Below are 19058 nucleotides of genomic sequence, written 5' to 3' on the forward strand. Positions count from 1 at the left end.
TACATGGGGCGGCCTGAGCCACGCTGCTGGCGAGGTCTCCACGTCTGAGGAAGCCCTGGGGGCAGGGGATGAGCTGGGTCCTCCCTCCTCTGAGTGCCTTCCAGGGCCCCGTTCCACGTTCACATCAGTTGTCCCTCAGAAGAGAGAAACACAGTTTTTTCTATTAAAATTTACTTTGTGCCAGAACGGTCACACTGACGAGACCCATGTGCCGGAAGACCCGGAGGGCGTCACTCGGCCCTCAGCAGACGCTGGGCTGCCCCCAAGGGGACAGGCAGACTGCTCTGGGATTCGAGAGGGCCACCCCACCCGAGTCCAGCAGCAAGCGGACAGCTCCCGTCTCCAGGATGAGACACCATCGCAGTGGCAGGCACAGCCGTCTGCTGCTCCAGGTCACAGGTCCTGGCTCGGCCAAAGCTGTCTTCAGGCACATGGTCTCACCAGAAGCCGGATGTGGCTCTCTGCGATGTAGCCGCTTCCTGAACGTGGGCGAGCATCCTATGTGTCCCGGCCGTCAAGCTGGAGCACAGGGGAGAGCGACTGGGTCAACAGCTGATGGGCCCGCAGATCTTAGGCCCAGGTCAACCCAGCTGAAGACGCGCAAGACAGCCATGAAGTAAGCTGCACTCCCTGCAAGTGCTGCCGTGCGCCAGGCGTGGCACAGCACGGCTGACGGGCGCGTCCTGAGGGGCCTTGATTCCCACCTCAGGATGGACACGCGCTCACGTTGCCAGAAACATTTACTACTGGAAAAGGACTTCCCAGGGCTACAGGGCTACTTCCGGAATCCCCAAGGGCCCTGGCTGCAGTCTGTGTTTGTGTGGAACCAGAAAAGCAGAAAAAGGTTCCCTCTGCGCCCGCCAGGCTGACCTGGCCAGTGAGCAGCAGGAGACACCCGGGAGTGTCCTGTCAGCTTCCAGGCCGAGGTGACCCGGCAACGTGTCTGAAGGTCTTTACTACTGTCTGTGTCATGAGGCTCACAGCCAAGCACTGGAGTAAGCGGCTCTTGACCCGAGAGCGCTGACACCTGGACCAGGGTGTGGACGCTAAGTGCTGTCTCAGACCCCCAGGAAGCCTCGCGTCCTCTCCGTGGTTCAGTCTTGGTGAGATACCAGGCTGCGACCAGAAGGCCGGGGCCACTGCCCGTGGGATGCAAGAGGAGAGTGCTGGCTCCACAGCCCTGAACCTCAAGGCGCGCACAGCTGTGGCTAAGGAATCAGGACTAGGGACAAACAGGTCAACTGTTAGGTGTCCGGTGGGACACGGGCAGTGTCACACCTGCCTGTAGCCATAATGGAATGCTTTCTGCTGCCTCTCAGATAACAGCCCTCGGTATGCGGCCATGCACGCCACATGAGGCTCAGGGGAACTGTTTTCTGCGACTTTGCTATCGTGGAGGTTGGAAAGCCTCGGGACACAGTAACGGGCCAGAGGCCCTCACTGCCCCAGGGCCAGCCTGGTCCCACCCAGGCATAGAGGTTCTGTGACCGGCATCAGCCCACGGCCACCTTCCAGGCCTCAAAGGGCAGCCGTCTGGTCAGAGTGCAGACGTGGCGGCCGCTGGCTGTCCGACCACAGGTGAGTGCCGTTAGAGCCAGTGTCTTCACCTCTAGGTGGAGGTCGCTGGTCCAGTCAGTGCCCAGCACAGGGCAACAGCAACACACCAAATTCCTGGTTTAACCAGCGGGCTCCATGCCAGGCGGAACGGACCCCAGAGCTTGGCCAGTCCTGCGTGGCCAGCGTACCTTTCTAGTTTCCCGCTGGATAAGGTCGTGCATCTCTTCTGTCCAGCCCAGAAGCTCCACCAGCTTTCCCACGCCGTGAACCACGTCCCCGAGCTGGGCCACGTCCCTGCCACGAGGACGAGAAGCCAAGGGTCCCACCAAATCCCAGTTGATGAGCAGGCGGGGCACGGAGCTCCGCACGGCCTCAGACAAGCTGGCGAAAGGCTCCACCTGAAAAACAGCCCAAACCTGAGGAGCGCGGGGTCCACCCCTCGGCCACCGGCCTGGCCTGGGTGCCCCGCTCCTCCTTTTCCTGCTTCCCGCTCTGGCGTCTTTGACCCAGCTGCCCTGCCTTCAGGAGGGGCTGGTGCCCCCTGGCCGGGTCCCTGCACAGCAGGGCTGAGGTTCTGCCCCTCATGCCGTCAGCCTTCCACCCAGCACCCGATGCCAGGTTCACACACGGTATGAATTACCTGGGAAGAGAACGCTCAGTTCATGCCTTTCATTGGAAAGATTTCAAAATAATTAAAGACTCAAATGTAAACAAAATAATTCTTGAGGAAAATTGAGGGTTTATAAGTAAGGATTGGGAAGGGCATTTTTTAGGCAAGATGAATCAGATAAAACAAAGGAAAGGCCGGCGCCGTGGCTCAATAGGCTAATCCTCCGCCTTGCAGTGCCGGCACACCAGGTTCTAGTCCCGGTTGGGGCGCCGGATTCTGTCCCGGTTGCTCCTCTTCCAGGCCAGCTCTCTGCTGTGGCCCGGGAGGGCAGTGGAGGATGGCCCAAGTGCTTGGGCCCTGCACCCCATGGGAGACCAGGAGAAGCACCTGGCTCCTGCCATCGGATCAGCGCGGTGCGCTGGCCTCAGCGTGCCAGCCGTGGCGGCCATTGGAGGGTGAACCAACAGCAAAAGGAAGACCTTTCTCTCTGTCTCTCTCACTGTCCACTCTGCCTGTCAAAAAAAAAAAAAAAACACAAAACAAAGGAAAAAGGAGATGTGACTGTGTAAATACCACCTCGCTGCTATCTACCAAAAAATATTACCATGTAGAAAATTTAGAGATTTCAAAGCCTCTCATCACCACAAATGTTCCCAGCACAGGGGCCTGCTAAGCTGCTCTCCCCTATCAGTGCCAACTCCTGTCCTGGCTGCTCCACTTCCGGTCCAGCTCCTGCTAAGGACCCTGGGAAGGCAGCGGTGATGGCTGCAGCCCCGTGGGAGAACCACGTGGAGCTCCTGGCTCCAGCCTACCCCAAGCCCTGGCTGTTGTGACCATCTGGGGAGTGAACCAGTGGATGGAGGCTCTATCTCGTCTCTCCGTTGCTCTGCCTTTCTAATTAAGTAAATAAGTAAGTCTTAAAAACAATAGTACTAGGGGCAGGCATTTGGCCAGGTGCTCGAGGCACCCACGTCCCACCCAGGTCTCCCACATGGGTTGCAGGGACCCAAGTATTTGAGCCACCTTCAACCACCTTCCCAGGTGCATAGCAGAAAGCTGGAACTCAAACCAGCACTGATCCGGGATGTCGGCAGTGCCAGCCACGGCTCAACCCGCTGCACCACCATGCTGGTCCCCTAGGACCTACACAATCAGGAGAAAAGATTTCTTATCTCTGAAAATGAAGATGGCAGAGGCTCCTGTGTCCACACCAGGCAGCCGGGTGGTCAGCCAGGCTCCACGTCATGTGCTGCCCACCACCATGGCCCCAGCACGGCCTGGCCTCCTCCCCTACCAACCCCTCCGCATCCGTCCCTCTATCGGCCCTCGCTGGTTATCCAGCCACCTGCAAGGCCTCTGCCGGGCTGCCTGCTCCCCTCTCGGTCCCTGCGGTTGGCTCCCACCACGCAGGAAGCTGCTGCTACCGTCTCTCTGCCCAACCCTCGGCAGCCAAACTGCCGACGCCAGCTGGCCCTCACTGCGGCATCTCCTGCCAGACGACCCTCAGCTGAAACCCTTGTCTACCACTCGGCTCCATCACCCTCCTGACAATGTGCACGCCACACAGCCAAGAGAGGCTGCAGCCCGTTCCAGCCTCTCGGTTCTCCTGAGGCAATGTGGCACCTTGTCTGTCCCAAGCACCAAAACAGGGCCTGTCTCACCAGCACTTGCTGGGCAAATACAAGCCCTGGGCCTCTGTGGCCAGCTGGGCACCCCGGGCACAGGCTGCTCTGGCCCTCCACATGCCTGCTGCCTGCACCCAGGCAGGTACCAGCTCACGTCATAGCTTCACTCCCTGCTCTCGTGTGTTCGGGAAATTCCTGAGACTCAGACTCAGGGAGCGCAGGGCTTGACTGTTGCATCAGAGGGCTGGGTGTGCCCCAGGTGGCTCCCCTCCTGTGTTGCCCCAGCCCGCCTCCCTGCCCAGGCTGCCTCACACTGGCCCACAGCTCCGCCTCCCTCAGGACCAAACTGCTCACTCCAGCCCTTGCTCCCCACAGTCTCTGTCCTCTGTCCCGGGGTCAGTCTTCCTGCACTGACCTGGGAGGCGCGTCCCTACCTCAGCACCCCTCCTTTCCCCCACACCACGGCCCTTGCAGCTGCCCCACGGCCACTCCCCGCAGCTGACGAACCTCCAGGGAAGTGCCCAGGATGAGCAGCAGGTCCGCCATGGGGAAGTCGACCACGTGCAGGAAGAACCTCTGCGGCAGCGGCTCCCCGAAGAACACAATGTCGGGCTTCACGACGCCAGTGCACACGGGGCAGCGGGGGACCCTGTCTGCCATCACGTCACCCTGGGCCACAGTGAACAACACAGAAACTTCTTAAAATCCATACAGGTGCCGGTTCAAGTCCCAGCTGCTCCACTTCCAATCCAGCTCTCTGCTGTGGCCTGGGAAAGCAGTGAATGCCCTGCAACTGCATGGGAGACCCGGATGAAGCTCCTGGATCCTGGCTTCAGATCCATTGCAGCCATCTGGGGAGTCAACCAGCAGATGAAAGACACCCCCCCCCCCGTAACTCTACCTCCCAAATAAAATCTTTAAAAAAATAAAAAGCACCTTTAAGTCAGTCACCAGAGCTGAGAGTAGTGCTGTGAACCCCATGTTCTCAGCTCAGTGGTGACTGCCATTTGCCTCATCACTTCCGACCGTTCTCCAGAACTGGGGCATGGGGTGGCAGTGGCAGATCCTGGGCATCCGGTGACCTCACCCACCCACTCCTCGCAGACACTGCTGACACTGCCACGTGCCAGGGTGTTGTCTGGTGCGCAGGGGACAGACCCTGTCCTTGTTCCAGCTGGAGCGAGACAGCATTGCCTCAGCTCAGCTTCCACCGCGGATGCTGCTGGGAGTGACACTGCAAGCATGCCTCCTCACGGGCCAGGACGGAGGGGATGCAGGCCTCCTCTGCGTGCTGCCCGCACGGATGCTGCAGCCAGGGAGAAAGCACAGGGGAAGACGGCTGGCTCGCCATGAGACGCCTTTGTGAGTGAGGGATTCGCTTTAGCTGGCTGAATCCTGCAAGAACCAGAAGAAGCCAAAGAGACCCACAGCGCCCGATCTTACCAGGTACTAGTAATAAACGACACTGTGTTCTATTTAACTTGAAAGAAAAAACACAAGGTAAGCTTGAAATAGCTACTAAGGATTGAAAAGCATAAAAAGTAATATGGTAGATACGAAAAAGATCCAAAGAGAATTTCTACAAAGAGGAAGTAAAAAGTTTAAACCTAATAGAAGAGCTTTAGTCTCTACTACAGAGCAGGATATTGACAAACTAGAGAACAGATCAGAAGAAAGTACTGGATGAAACACAGGCGGGCGAGGAACCAGGGCCGGGCAATCTACTGCTGAAGGCTAACAGTCGTGCAGCAGGGAGTGGCGAAGATGCCACAGACGCGCAGCAGACCAAGTAAAAGGGAATTCCTACGCAGACCCGCACAGTGGGACTGAAAAATTCCAAAGACAAACAGAAACATCAACGAATTCTAAGCTTCAACGAAAAGGTAACAGACCCAGCATGGTCAGCACAAGGCCTCCTACAGGACAGCAACGTCAGAGAGCGGACTTGACCCTGACCTGCTCCAAGACTTGCTGGAAAGCCACAGGAGTCAGAGCTGTGGCACGGTAGGGAAATGGCCCAAACTGATGCGACAACTGTCACCCACAGATCCTTACCAGGAGCAGAGGGAAGCAGCCTTCTCTCCACAGACAGTGCTGGACACCAAACATCCCCAGGCTAAAAACCAACCCAGGGCGGCCACTCGGCCCAGTGGGAGTGCCCGGGGTTCCCATTCCAGCCCCAAGTGAAGTGGGTGGGGGCGCTTGAGCTCTTTCTCTGTCTCTAATAACAACAACAACCAGTAGGGGGAAAAAGAGAAAGCATAAAATAAGATAGGAGACTTAAATCCAAACATCTCAGTAATTACACTGATAACAAGTGGACGAATCATTAGATTAAAAACAAACAAAAGCAAGCCATGTGCTGTAAAGAACAATCCAACAGAGACCTAAGAATACAGAAAGACTGAAGAAGCAGGATGAAGACACGAGGCCAGAGCACCTGACACAGGACGGGATAAAGCAACTACGGATTTACTTTTAAGACTTCATTTTTTATTTCCTTGAAAGGCAGACAGAGACAGAGGCCTCCCATCTGCTGGTTCACTCCCTAACCCTGCAGCAGCCAGGGCTGAGTCAGGCCCGGCCAGGAATCAGGAACTGCATCAGGGTCCCCACGTGGGTGCAGGGCCCCAAACACTTGAGCCATCCCCGCTGCCTCCCAGGGTGCATTAGCAGGGAGCAGAGCAGGGACTGGAAACCCCAGGTGCGGGGCGGGTACAGGCGTCTTCACGGCAGAGCGACGCTGCACGCTTCCATGCACCCTCACTGCTTCCTGTCAAAACAAATAAAGCAAAATGGAAAGAAATACAAGTGACAACAAATGCACAGAGACATTTTAACACAACTCTCTCAGAGTTTACCAGACCGTGCAGTCGCTAAGCTGGGCACCTGGCCCAGTGGCCCTGTTAGGTGGGAGTCAGGAATCAGCCTGTGTGAGAGGGGCCTGAGGAGCCCCTCAGGCTGCAGGAGCAGCCCAGATTCACCTGCAGAGTCCCACCGGGGTGGGCGCAGCCCTTCCCACAGGGGGAGCTCCCCAGGACAATCCTCTCTCCTCACCCCCAAATGGGCTACCTGGCCTGATAACAGTGAGCAAACCTGCACAGCCTTGCTCCAAGGCAGGTGCCCCAGGGGAAGCTCCTCTGCCCAGCTGGGCTGAAAGCACTGAGTAGTAAAACCTGGGAGGAATTTTCTTTGTCCTGGAGAAGGAGGGGAAGGAGAAACCATGGAATCTGTGCTCAGCACCAGCTCTCTGCCTCCAGACGTGTTCTCTCCATTTAACCATGTGACCTCGCTCTCCCCCAGTCCCAGCGACTGGGCGCTCTCTCTGTCCCTTCCGATCTGACGGATGCCCTGTCCCCAATAAACCTTGCTACTTTGCTCTGTCTCATGTCTGAATTCTTTCTTGCGTGAAGACAAGAACCCCGCCACAACTTCCGCTAACAGGGAGTCACTTGTGATCCTGCCTTCCAGGCTGGGGACCTGGATTCGAGTCCCATCTCCACTTCTGACTCCAGTTTCCTGCTAACGTACACCCTGAGGGGAGCAGGTGATGGCTCAAGAAGTCGGAGCCCTGCCCATGTGGGAGATCTGAACGGAGTTCTTGGCTCCTGGCTTTGGCCTGGTTCTGCCCTGCTGTGGGAGTCATTTGCAGAATGAAGCAGTGGATGAAAGAGCTATCTCTCCTTTGGATAAATAAATATTTTGTTTTAAGATTTGCTGGAGGCCAGCACTGTGGCACAGTAGGTTAATCCTCTGCTTTTGGCACCAGCATAGTCTCAGCTGCTCCTCTTCCAGTCCAGCTCTCTGCTATCATCTGGGAAAGCAGTGGAAGATGGTCCAAGCATTTGGGCCCCTGAACCCATGTGGGAGACCCGGAAGAAGGCCCTGGCTCCTGGCTTCGGACTGGCCCAGCTCCAGCCGTTGTGGCCAACTGGGGAGTGAACCAGCAGATGAAAGACCACAGGTGGAAGCTTAGCCTACTATGCCACAGCACCGGCCCCCAGAAAAAGCTTTTAAAATTAGGTAATATAAAACATTTGAACAGAAGTAAACCTGCTTTTGTGACCCCGCATATAAACATGCATTCAACAACTACAGAATGTAGTTTTTTAATCAATTAAGCAACTGCTCGATCTGAAAGGCAGCTACAGCGCCTCTGTGCGGCCTCCATCAGGAACCCCTCCAGGCCCTTCTCCACCTTTTCACCTGGGCTTCCAGAAGGGAACACAGGAGGGGCCACGCAGGATGGAGTGAGTATCCCACTCTGGCTGGCCAGTTTTCAAAAGCCCTCAGTGCCTTTCTACTTAGCATTGCAGAAAGGTGTCCGGGCTGGGCTGGCGCTGTGGCACAGTGGGTTAAAGCTCTGGCCTGCAGTGCCAGCATCCCATATGTGCTCTGGTTCAAGTCCCGGCTGCTCCACTTCTGATCCAGCTCTGCTATGGCCTGGGAAGGCAGTAGAAGATGGCCCGAGTCCTTGGGTCCCTGCACCCATGTGGGAGACCTAGAAGAAGCCCCTGGCCTCAGATCAGATCAGCTCTGGCTGTTGCAGCCATATGGGGAGTGAACCAGGGGATGGAAGACCTCTCTCTGTAACTCTTTCAAATAAATAAATCGTTAAAAAATGTTTAAAAACATAAATTTGCAAAGGAGGCAGGGGAAAAAAAGGTCTCCCAATTTGATTTTTTTAAAAGAAAAAGAATGGGGCTGGTGCTGTGGCATAGTAGGCTAAGTGGGCACCTGTCTGAGTTCCAGCAGCTCCTCTTCCAATCCAGCTCCCTGCTAATGCTGACGGAAAGGCAGAAGATGGCCCAAGTGCTTGGACCCCTGCACCCACATGGGAGACCCAGAAGAAGTTCCTGGCTCCTCGTTTTGGATCAGTCCAGCTCTGGCCATTGCGGTCATCTGGGGAATGAACCAGCAGATGGAAGACCTCTCTCTCTCTCTCTGCTCCCCCTGGCCCCCATAACTCTGCTTCTCAAATAAATGAAACTTTAAAAAATAAAAAAAGAAAGAAAAGAAAATTCATCCACATCCATAGCTCCCACCACCTGTCCTATGAGAAATCTCAAATCTACCTTCCAGCTGCCCCTCCTGCTCCCACAGGATGTCTTCTGACACCCCATAATCGACTCTGCCCGCTGCAGGGCCTCTCCTCAGCCTCTGTCCCCTGCAGCTGCTCAGCCCCAGGCCTCACCATCACCCCTCCCCACGGTCGGCTCCTGACCAGACAAATTCCACCTGCTGCCAATGCAAATCCCTCATGTTGTCTTCCTGTCAGGAGAGTTGAAGGCCAGCACAGCTGGGGGGCTGTGCTGCCAGGAACAGGGTCTCGGACAGCTGCCCACCAGCCGCCCACTCCTGCGGGCATCCTGGCCCACAGCCTCTCCTGGTGCCTGGGACATGTTTTCAGTAAAATTCCAAGGACACTCCACTGAAGTTATTGGCAGACTTCTTCTTCTGATTTGCTCCTGCACCTGTAACACCCAGGAAAGGGCCTGGCACACGGCAGATGACTTAAGAAACCGGACATTCTGGGAGTGAACACGTTGGCAGAAAGGACACCATGCATTTCTGGGAGTCCCACCAGGAGCCAGATTCACACTTCTTGAGTCTGCATCTCTACAAAGGTAGAGCAACCCAAACAGCCCAACATGGACAAGAGGACTGACAGAGAGACCAGTGGCAGAGAAGTGAGCGTCCAGAGACGACCCACACACCACGTCCACCTGGTCTTCAACAGGGGTGAGGAACCTTCAACAGGAAGGGGCAGTCTCTGCAACAACCACCCACATGCCCACAGGCCACAAAAGGGAGCTGGACCCCATCTCATGCATGTACAAAACTGTGGCAAAATGGACCAATGGCCTGCAATTAGGAGCTAAAAGCCTGAAACTCTTAGAAGAAAACCTAGGGGTAAAGCTTCTAGACCTTGGAACTGACCGTACTTTTTTTTTTTTTTTAAAGCTATGACACCAAAGTATGACCAAAAAAGGAAACAACATATATACTAGACTTCAACATTACCGACTTTTGTGTCAGAAGACATCAAGACAGCAAGGAGCAGGTGTCTAGTGCAGTGGTTAAGATGTCCCACCTTGGAGTCCTTGGGTTCCAGTCCCAGTCACTTTTTTTTTTTTTTTAAGATTTATTTATTTATTTGAGAGGTAGAGTTACAGACAGTGAGAGGCAGAGACAGAGAGAAAAGTCTTCCATCCGCTGGTTCACCCTCCAAATGGCCACAATGGCCAGGGCTGTGCCGATCCAAAGCCAGGAGCCAGAAGCCAGGAGCTTCAGATGGGTCTCCCCTGCAGGTGCAGGAGCCCAAGTACCTGGGCCATCTTCTGCTGCTTTCCCAGGCCACAGAGAGAGCTGGATGGGAAGAGGAGCAGCCGGGACTCGAACTGGCGCCCATATGGGATGCCAGCACTGTAGGTGGAGACTTAACCCACTGCACCACAGCACTGACCCCCTCCCCACACCCCATCACTTCTGATCCAGCTCCTTGCTAACGCACACTCCAGGAGGCAGCAGATATTGGCTCACGTACTTAGTTCCCTGCAACCTCGGTGAGAGACCTGGATGCAGTTCCAGGCTCCTGGCTTCCACCTGGCCCAGTGCCGGCTACTACGGGCATTTAGGGAGTGAACCAGTGGAGAGAGGGTGGGCTCTCTCTCTCTCTCTCTCTCTCTCTCTCTCGAATAACAACAAAAATAAAAAAGTGAAAAAAGACAAATAATGGGAGAAACTATTTGTAAATCATATATCTGGTAAGATTCCAGTTTCCAAAATAAGGGACTCTTACAGCTCACAATCAAGACAACACAATTAAATTCCAGGCAAGACTTCTCCAGCGAAGATACAGATGGCCCACAGCCCGTGCAGGACACTCAGTGGGAAATGCAATCTAACCAGGATGGGACGCCGCTTCTCGTCCCTGGGGACAGCTGCAGTGAGGCGATGAGGCGCCCGCAGCCCTGTGCTTCTGCTGGAAACGTACCACGGTGCTGACAGCTCCCCCGAGGGTGACCACACGGCCTGGCAGTCCCACTTCTAGGCAGGCCAGCACACCCCAAAGAACACAAAACAGAAACCCAAATGCATTCTTGTACGTGCACATCCCAAGCAGAACTAAAGAAGAGGACACAACCCCGACACCCACCGGCCCGTGAGTGGACACACACACCAGGAGAGAACTGTTTAGCCATAAAAAGGAGTGGATATGGGTGGACCGTCAAAACACGATAAATGAAACAAGCCAGACACAGAGGCCACACGCTGCATGATTCCATTTATATGAAGCTCTCTATGGAGACAGGAAGCAGCCTGGTGGCTGCCGGGGGCAAGGAGTGGGGAAATAGGGGAGCGAGGTTTTCTACTGCGAGGACCAAAATGTTCTGGGTGCCACACAGCTGCACGGCACCGCACATGTGCTGTGTTCCCGCAAATTGACACTCGAAGTGGTGAATTCTAGTTACAAATATTCACCTCAATGAGAAATACATAAATAAAAGACAGTTCTTTGCTGTGCCAGTACTTCCGGGTCACATCTCTAGCTGCCAAGCTTTTTCCACTCACCCCATTCCAGGTTACGGAGCCCACCCCGGGGAAACACCCACAGAAGCATGTGGGGCACAAGGCAGACAGCAAAACTTACAAATACCAAGGGCTGTCCACAACAGGCGACTGGCTATGTGGGACGTTCTGTAACTACTATAAAGGGTAAGCAGAAATCTTGGCAACAGCCGCAAACTTCACTCTGTCAAGGAGCGACCTGCGGCACACTGAGCTGCTCACGGCTGCACTAGTGAAGAGAAGCGTGCACTTAGGCGCGGCTGTTTCCAGACTGCAGCAGCTCACAGCCAGCCGCTCAAGCAGGCAGAGGCCGGGCTGGACACAGATCATCTTCCTCACATTTCTATGTACCACCTTAAATTCTTTACAAGCCTGTATTACATTTCTAATTTAAAAGAGAGAAGTAGTTCTGCATCATGACTGTTCTGCTGTCCACCACACGGTGAACCGCAGCAGAGCCCTCGGGGGAACTCACCCTGAAGTCCTCCCCGGGGAAGCATCTCCGGCAGACGGTGCAGCTGGCAGAGGCGAAGGTCCCATGGGCTTCCACCAGCTTCGAGGCAGGGATGCCTGCCACTGAAACCAACCAAAGCCAAGTGCGGCGGCCTCAGGGACAGGCAGGCAAGTCCAGGAGCAGAGATTCTGGGGTGGGGTGGGGGGCGGTCCCAGGCAAGCCTGCCCTGCTGTGTCACCTGCAAAGGACCCTCACCCACCTGGAACCAAAGCGCAGTACAAGGGGCTAGCGCTGTGGCACAGCAGGTAGAGCCGTCACCTGCAGTGCCAGCATCCCATGTGGGCGCCAGTTAGAGACCCGGCTGCTCCACTTTCGATCCAGCTCCCTGCTATGGCCTGGGAAAGCAGTAGAAGATGGCCCAAGTGCTTGGGCCCTGCACTCTCTGTGGGAGGCCTGGAGGACGCTCCTGGCTCCTGGCTTCGGAATGACCCAGCTCTGGCCGTCGCAGCCAACTGGGGAGTGAACCAGTGGATGGAGGAGCTCGCTCTCCACCCTGAGTCTCTATAACTCTCTGTCTTCCAAATAAATAAATATATCTTTAAAACAAAGTATAAAAGCCACCTGCAGCATGTTCAGATGAAGCGCACCCTCCCCTCAAAGCAACCTTCTCCTGCAGACAGCAGATAAAACGAGGGCACAAATCCCACTGACTGCTTGGGGGGCTCGACAGAAGTGAACGTAAAGTCGGTGCCGCTGCCTGGTTTGAAAGGTTCTGGGGGCAGAGGAAGGGTCTCCCTGCAGGTCGCGTCCCACACTCCACCCTAACTGCAGCGCTGAGCCAGGGCCAGGTGGCCCCCCCCTTCCCACAGGGCCCACCCCAGGTAGCGACAGGGTGGCGAGGACACGGGCTCCTGAGGGCTTTTCCCATCCCAGATCAGCAGAACAATGTCACCTTGAGTTCTGCCCCAAACTCAGCCCAGCAGGGATGCTGGGAAAGGGGCTCCCACAATCCAGGGAGCATTGCTGGTGGGGACAAAGGCATGACCAGCTGGCCTGAAACAGACTCCGGAGGCAGCATGAGCGCCTGGGCCCTCCTAGAGGCAGGACCAGCGCCTGGCCTGCAGGAGGGCTCCCTCGCAAGGGAGGGCTCACCTCTCTCCAGCCCGTCGATGTTCTGTGTGTACAGCCGCAGGAGCAGTCGCTTGTCATGCAGCAGTCGGAGGAAGTAGTGAGTGAAATTGGGCCTGTAGTTCCCAGGGTACAGCTCCTTGGCCAATGTGAAGAAGGGCTTGGGGTTGTGAAAGAAAAAAGCGAGTTCAAAAATGGCCTCGGGGTAAGGGATGTCATACTTCTGGAGGTTGCTATAGAGGCCGCTGCCTGGAGTCCTGCAGAGAGACAGGGAGAGGCTCTGGGCCCTGGCAGGGAGTAGGAGAGCTGAGCACAGCAGGTGGGGGGGAGAGCCAAGCACAGCAGAGGGAGGAGGAGAGGGGCGGGGCAGAGCTGAGGGGGGAGAGGGGCGGGGCAGAGCTGGGGGGGAGAGCAGCAGGGGCAGAGCTGAGGGGGGAGAGAGCAGCAGGGGCAGAGCTGAGGGAGAGAGCAGCAGGGGCAGAGCTGGGGGAGAGAGGGGCAGGGGCAGAGCTGGGGGGGAGCAGCAGGGGCAGAGCTGGGGGGGGGAGGAGCAGGGGCAGAGCTGGGGGAGAGAGGGGCAGAGCTGGGGGAGAGAGGGGCAGGGGCAGAGCTGGGGGGGAGGGGCAGGGGCAGAGCTGATGGGGGAGAGGAGCAGGGGCAGAGCTGGGGGGGAAAGGAGCAGAGCACAGCTGGGGAGGAGAGCAGCAGGGGCAGAGCTGGGGGGGGAGAGGAGCAGGGGCAGAGCTGGGGGGGAGAGGAGCAGGGGCAGAGCTGAGGGGGGAGAGCAGCAGGGGCAGAGCTGGGGGGGAGAGGAGCAGGGGCAGAGCTGGGGGGGAGAGGAGCAGGGGCAGAGCTGAGGGGGGAGAGCAGCAGGGGCAGAGCTGGAGGGGAGAGGAGCAGGGGCAGAGCTGGGGGAGAGGAGCAGGGGCAGAGCTGAGGGGGGAGAGGGGCAGGGGCAGAGCTGGGGGAGAGGAGCAGAGCAGAGCTGAGGGGGGAGAGGGGCAGAGCTAGGGGGGAGAGGAGCAGGGGCAGAGCTTGGGGGGGAGCAGCAGGAGCAGAGCTGAGGGGGGAGAGCAGCAGGGGCAGAGCTGGGGGGGAGAGCAGCAGGGGCAGAGCTGGGGGGGGCAGGAGCAGAGCTGGGGGGGAGAGGAGCAGGGGCAGAGCTGGGGGGGAGAGGAGCAGGGGCAGAGCTGGGGGGGAGAGGGGCAGGGGCAGAGCTGAGGGGGGAGAGCGGCAGGGGCAGAGCTGGGGGGGAGAGCAGCAGGGGCAGAGCTGGGGGGGAGAGGAGCAGGGGCAGAGCTGGGGGGGAGCAGCAGGGGCAGAGCTGGGGGGGAGAGGAGCAGGGGCAGAGCTGGGGGAGAGGGGCAGGGGCAGAGCTGGGGGGAGAGGAGCAGGGGCAGAGCTGAGGGGGGAGAGGAGCAGGGGCAGAGCTGAGGGGGGAGAGGAGCAGAGGCAGAGCTGGGGGGGGAGCAGCAGGAGCAGAGCTGGGGGGAGAGGAGCAGGGGCAGAGCTGGGGGGGCAGGAGCAGGGGCAGAGCTGGGGGGGGAGAGCAGCAGGGGCAGAGCTGGGGGAGAGGAGCAGAGCAGAGCTGGGGGGGGGAGAGAGCAGCAGGGGCACAGCTGGGGGGGCAGGAGCAGAGCAGAGCAGAGCTGGGGGGGCAGGAGCAGGGGCACAGCTGGGGGGGGAGAGCAGCAGGGGCAGAGCTGGGGGGGCAGGAGCAGAGCAGAGCAGAGCTGGGGGGGAGAGCAGCAGGGGCAGAGCTGGGCTGAGGCCGTCTGGGGTGTCAGGGGACCTGAAGTCTGGGATCCCACTGGGAGTGCTGATGCCAGCTCCGGCCATGACCACCACCCTCTGGCAGGCTCCGGTCCGAATCAGCTCAGCTACATCCTGCAGTGAAAACCTCTCAGGGCGTCCTCTGCTTCCAGAGATGCTTGGAGCCCTCGCCGACAGAGAGACAGGCCTTCTTCCACCTGCAGTGCTGACAGAAGAGTGGCAAAGCTAGCCCACGACACGAGTCCCTTCAGCACCAGCAAGCACCTTCCGCCCTCCCCCGTCTGTGCTGAAAGGGAAAGCAATGCCCAATCAGAAATCAACACTTACGAGCAAAAATCTCATGGTAAGGACACTGCACAAATAAGGGAAACTTTGTTTCTTAATTCCCAGCCCAGGCTGAGAGAACACAGCTCACACAGCAGGTTAAGCAGTCAAGAGGGCTGCTCTGTGGGGGCTCTGGGCAGGCTCTCAGCAGAGCTGCACACCCTCTGACACATGTGGGATGTGACAAACACAGTGACATGGAAATAAAACAAGGGGCCAGCTCTGTGGCATAGTGGGTAAAACCAGTTGCAGTACCAGCATCCCTATGGGCACCAGTTCGAGTCCCGGCTGCTCCACTTCTGATCCAGCTCTCTGCTGTGGCCTGGGAAAGCAGGAGAAGATGGCCCAAGTTCTTGGGCCCCTGCCCCCATGTGGGAGACCTGGGGGAGCTCCTGGGTCCTGGCTTTGGATCAGCCCACTCTGGCCATTGCAGCTATCTCGGGAGTGAACCAGAGGATGGAGGACTCTCTCTCTCTCCCCCTCTCCCTCTCCCTCCCCCCCCCTCTCTTTTTCTCTCTCTGCCTCTCTGTAGCTTTGCCTTTCAAATAAATACATAAAAATCTAAGAAGGAAGGAAGGAAGGGAGGGGGAGGAGGGAAGGAAATTCAAATTCTCAGACTTCCAAGCATCACCCTTGGGCAGGAAGCAGGGTCTGGAGGAGGAAACAGCCCGGGAGCCAGGGGTTCGAGCTGCCAGAGAGCAGCCGTGACTGCACGTCCAGGCAAGGCAGTGAGCGTAGTGCCGCTCAGGGCCCTCTCCCCAACGCTCTGCACAGCCAGGACCCACGGCTCTCACAGGGCGGCTGCCAGGAGTGATGGTCTTCCACAGGACTAAGCACAGACACAGTGATGGTCTTCCACAGGACTAAGCACAGACACAGTGATGGTCTTCCACAGGACTAAGCACAGACACAGTGATGGTCTTCCACAGGACTAAGCACAGACACAGTGATGGTCTTCCACAGGACTAAGCACAGACACAGTAAGCACTCACAAGTTGCTTTATAAACTCAGCCCCAGGACCGCAACAGGACACAGAGGCAGCACGAATATCCCGGCGCCTGCAGCAGCTCCTGAAAGGTCCTGCTGAGGTCTGCGGCCAGAGGAGACAGGAGGTGCTAAACGGCTTCTTGGGGCTCAGCTTTTGGCTCGGAGGCCCTGGACTGCACCCCGTCTTCACTCCTGGGTCACCAGGGCGACTTGCCCTAGCTCAGGACCCTCGCAGCCACCTCTGTCTTCCAGCACAGTGCGCCTCCGCCACGGCAAGTCCGTCTGCAGTGCGCAGCCCCCTGCAGCAACGGGAGCCCCTAACCCTCACCTCAGCAAGTAAACAAGGCCTCCAGGGAGCGCAGACACAAAAACGGCACAGCACAAGGGCACACCTGCAGGTCGTGCTGGGACACTTGTCGGAGACAGGAACAGGACGCCTCTAGGAGGATGACCACGGGCACTTCTGTCTGCTCTCCACCTTCTGGTCCTTACGGGATGGACACCGCAGTCTCCCGGTGAACCAGTCTACCTCACTGCCGCTGCGGTTTCCCCCAGAGCTCTGCTCCCCACGGGCCCTGGCATCTCAGCCGGCACGTCCACCTGGTGACAGCTTCGAGCCTCCAGGACTGCCTGCTCTGCACCCCATTCTAGCACACAAGGCCCCCCTGATTTCTCTGCGTCCCCTAAGTCCTCGTGTTCCCAGGCCCTTTCCCCACCCAACACTCTCTGCTTGAACAGGCCTTGGTCCACTCAGCAAGTCCAAATCTCACAGAACCAAGGCCAGGATCCAATGCCAGCTCCTTGATAAATCCCAGTGAGAGGTCCCTGGCCCTCCTCCCTAAGAGGACAGTCCTGGCTCCCGTCAACCTGCCTCCCACTCAGGCTGGGCCACCGACAGTGTAATCCAGGCACCCATCTGCCCCCACAGACCAGGGGGCAGCCCTGAGGTGGGGCCTGTGAGGATGGAAGGCACACTCTGCAGGAGGGGGCGCAAAAGGGGTCGGGTCCCTCCAGCGCCCTGCACCTCAGCTGTCACGGACAAAGGCAGGCAGACGGGGTAACTGCTGGTCTCGCTGACAAAGACGACAGCGGTGAATCCCCCCAGAAAGCACAACCAGCAGGGAGGAACACGCCTCCCTCTGCTCATCCCAGGGGCGCGAGGGGGCCAGCGCGGTGGCGCAGCGGGTGACGCTGTGGCTTGCAACACCAGAGCACAGGATCCAGTCCCAGCTGCTCTGCTGCCAGCTCAGCTCCCTGCTGGAGCGCCTGGGAAAGCCCGGGAGGCCGGCCCACTACCTGGCTCCCTGCCACCCACATGGGAGACCCAGAAGGGCTCCAGGCTCCTGGCTTCAGCCTGGCCCAGCCCCAGCCGTTGAGGCCACTGAAGACTGACAGTGGATGGAGGGCCTCTTTCTCTGTCCCTTGCTGTCATCCTGCCTTCCACGTACACAAAGTGAGCTTTTTATAAGAGGAGTGCGTGAAGCACTTCAGCAAGGCACCTGCCCTGAGCTCGCGCAGGGAGGTCTCCAAGGAAAACCGGCAGCCGGCGGGAGGGGAAGCCCCGGCTCCGCACCGCGGCCCCTCCCCCACTTGCCACCTGGCAGCAGGCCGTCTGTCTACTCGAGGGCATTTGCTGAGCTCCGCCCATATGCAAACCACAAGAAACACAGGGAGCGGACACCCAGACCACGGCCGTGTGCCCGCTGCCGCCTGGAGTTCCTCACTCAGGCACGTGAGGAAAACGGGCGGACGACTCGCGGCCGGCACCTTGCTCTAAGGGTAGTGGCCGGAGGCGACCCTGAGAGCCAGGCACGGGTGCCAACTAAGAGACGCAAAGGGACATCCACGCCAGAGCCCCACAACCTGAAGCTGAGGACCCAAGTTCCAAGAGCCCAAAGGACCGCTCGGCTCTGACGCCAGCGCAGGCAGGGGCACGGCCACCGGCCGGCCCTGCATCAGCTCAAGGAAGCGAGCAGCCGTCCTGGCCGCTGGCCCTTCCAGAAGCACAGAGCCGGACACGCAGTGGGGGCCCGACCCGGCGTCCGGCTGTCTCCACTGCACGCTGAGGCAGACAGCGTCAGAAGGCACTGTCACTCAGAGACACTCAGCTCGGCTCCTGGACAAGCGCCCGGGCGCCATGGCGGCGAGGGAGGTGCAGTGCCCACGCCAGGGGCTCCTGACGTCCCCACCTGGAGCCCCAGGCCCAGAAGTCCGCCGGAAAGCTGGGGTGCACACGAGGGGACTCGTCAAGGGCGGCCGTGGCAGGACAGGCGGGGGCTCCTCCGACAGAACAGGACGCGGTCACTCAGGAACGTCCACACTCGGTTAGCACGGGACCGGTCACTCAGGAACGCCCACGCTCGGTCAGCACGGGACCGGTCACTCAGGAACGCCCACGCTCGGTCAGCACGGGACCGGTCACTCAGGAACGTCCACACTCGGTCAGCACGGCCGTGATCAGTCACTCAGGAACGCCCACGCTCGGTCAGCACGGGACCGGTCACTCAGGAACGTCCACACTCGGTCAGCACGGCCGTGATCAGTCACTCAGGAACGTCCACACTCGGTCAGCACGGGACCGGTCACTCAGGAACGTCCACACTCGGTCAGCACGGGACTGGTCACTCAGGAACGTCCACGCTCGGTCAGAACAGGACAGGTCACTCAGTAATATCCACACTCGGTCAGAACGGACGCGGTCAGAACGGGACCGGTCACTCAGGAACGTCCACACTAGGTCAGAACGGACGCGGTCAGAACGGGACCGGTCACTCAGGAACGTCCGGACACCCGCACGGCGGCATCGAGGACGGACCCCAGCCCCCAAACGCCCCGAGCAGCGCGCACCCGGACGCCTCGGGGAGCTCGGCGCCTCCCTCTGGCCGGCCCGGCCCGCTCACCTATCGGGCCCCACAGCCTGAGTGCGGCCACGACCCGCTGGCTCCACAGCGCCATCTTCCTCCGCGGCCACGCGCGTCCACAGGATCACGCACTGTCGGCCCCTTTCCACGCCCCAGCGCGCCCTAC

The 19058-nt window shown here is 58.5% G+C and overlaps 1 protein-coding gene across 1 annotated transcript; it reads right to left on the reverse strand.

Annotated features, from left to right (window-relative positions):
- Positions 1-147: 147 nt before the first annotated feature.
- SIRT3 (sirtuin 3) lies at positions 148-19002 on the reverse strand (the record flags this gene model as incomplete). The annotated part of the gene is given in 7 exon segments (NM_001177331.1): positions 148-519; positions 1746-1955; positions 4300-4461; positions 11840-11940; positions 12971-13203; positions 14739-14916; positions 18932-19002. Coding segments are annotated over 7 exon segments (960 nt in total). The 5' UTR covers positions 18987-19002.
- Between the last annotated feature and the right edge of the window lie 56 nt (positions 19003-19058).

This window comes from Oryctolagus cuniculus, chromosome 1 (assembly GCF_964237555.1).
Source record: "Oryctolagus cuniculus chromosome 1, mOryCun1.1, whole genome shotgun sequence".
NCBI classification, from domain to species: Eukaryota; Metazoa; Chordata; class Mammalia; order Lagomorpha; family Leporidae; genus Oryctolagus; species Oryctolagus cuniculus.